The sequence below is a fragment of the Spinacia oleracea genome, chromosome 5, assembly GCF_020520425.1.
Source record: "Spinacia oleracea cultivar Varoflay chromosome 5, BTI_SOV_V1, whole genome shotgun sequence".
Lineage (NCBI taxonomy): Eukaryota > Viridiplantae > Streptophyta > Magnoliopsida > Caryophyllales > Amaranthaceae > Spinacia > Spinacia oleracea.
In genome coordinates, this window is record NC_079491.1 from 83,895,870 (window position 1) to 83,897,452 (window position 1,583).

General features: G+C 46.3%; 1 protein-coding gene across 1 annotated transcript; it reads right to left on the reverse strand.

Annotated features, from left to right (window-relative positions):
- Positions 1 to 1,061: 1,061 nt before the first annotated feature.
- Positions 1,062 to 1,583, reverse strand: LOC130461658 (uncharacterized). Its single transcript, XM_056829818.1, has one exon. The coding sequence runs from the start codon at positions 1,581 to 1,583 to the stop codon at positions 1,062 to 1,064; it is 522 nt and encodes a 173-aa protein (XP_056685796.1).

The following is a 1,583-nucleotide window of genomic DNA, read 5'->3' on the forward strand; positions in this document are numbered from 1 at the left end:
TCAGAACTATGAAAAAAAGTTGCTGTAGCACGAGGAGAGGTTAGCCGTGCTGAGAAAGGAGTATTCCTCGATCTCGGAGCGGGTGAACAATTTTTCCTCCAAAGTGGACGCCTTGGAGAAGAAGCTCAAGGCTACCCATGATGAGATTGAGGCCGTGCGCGGAGAGGCCGCTAGCTCCTTCAAGCTTGGCGAAGAATCCATTTTGGAGAATGCTCGGCGGGCGTGGGATCAGTCTATGGATGGGAAAGACTTTTGCTGGTTTAAGCGCCGTATCTCCTACCAGATGGATGTCTCAACAGCTAGACGTCTTGGCCTGGATCCCCCTGAGTTCTTTAGCGAGGGGGAAGATGAGGACGTGGAGGAGGAAGAGGTGAATTCCCTCGAAGACCAAGATGTTCAGGACGGGAGCTCCACCGCCCCTCATCCATAAATGGTCTTTGTTTAACTAGTTTAGATGGCGCCGTGGGCGCCTTGTAATAACTTTGGTGCCTTTTGGCAATTATTTGTTTTGGGTTTGTTTGCGCCTTGTGCGCATGTATGAATATTTTGTCCCTCCTGTGCACTTGTTTTTTTTATTCCATTTCCGTTTATTTGCTGATTTCTTAGGAACATTCTTTTTGGTCCATTGATGGACGGTTACCCCAGTGTTTTAGGTGATCAGCCTAATTTGAGGCGCTAATCTAGGCCACTTCTCAGGCCATCAATCGATTAGTCTTTTTAAGACGCCTTCCAAGGAGGAGACTTCATATTGAGTGTCTTCTCTTGTTGAGTCTTACTTTTGCGTTTTTGTTAGTACATGGTACTTTTAGGGCCGTCATGTATAGTGACGCCACCGTTTGGGGGTTGTTTATTGTGGAGTTCTCCACCCCTTAGCGTCTTAAGGGGCTTTATTGAGCCTTGTATTCGTCAGATAAGAAAACATTCATTATTTTACTAAGTAGCAAACCTAAATTCACCGCTTCGTAGGCGGGCATTTACAGGCCGTTTTGTGGGCTCTAGTACGATAGTCAGGCCGTTTTGTAGGCTCAAGTTACATAAGTTATCCTAATGACATTCTATTTTCAGCCACTTTTCTCTATCTTGACTGGTTCTAGTTTGGCTGGTTTACTCTCATTGGCGGCTGGCAGTTCTTCTTCATGCTTTCTTTTGCTTCTGGCTTCGGCCGAATCTTTCTTCCATGCTGACGGGTTGAGGGTTGTGAGGTAACAGTCTCTTGCTTGCTGTTGGTCTCCATGTATGGTTCCTATCGCCCCATCATCGCATACAAACTTCAAAAGCATCAGATGGGTGACGACTACTATTTTAATCTTGTTCAGGGTGGGTCGTCCCAAGATGACGTTGTATGCTGTCAATTCCTTAACAATTAGGAAGTTCACTTCCATCTTCCGTCCATTTTTTCTATCCCCAATTCGAACCGGCAAAGTGATGACGCCTACAGGGTGTATAATGCTTCCTCCAAAACCAATGATGGGATAGTGTATGCTCTCCATGGTTTTGGGGTCATGTGCTAGGCGGTTGAGGCATTCCATGCTCATTATGTCAGACGAGCTCCCCGTGTCAATTAGGATGCGCTTCACCCTCAT

Bases quoted from the DNA above. Each gene is read 5' to 3' on its own strand.
- LOC130461658 (XM_056829818.1), bottom strand. From the start codon at position 1,583: ATGAGGGTGAAGCGCATCCTAATTGACACGGGGAGCTCGTCTGACATA.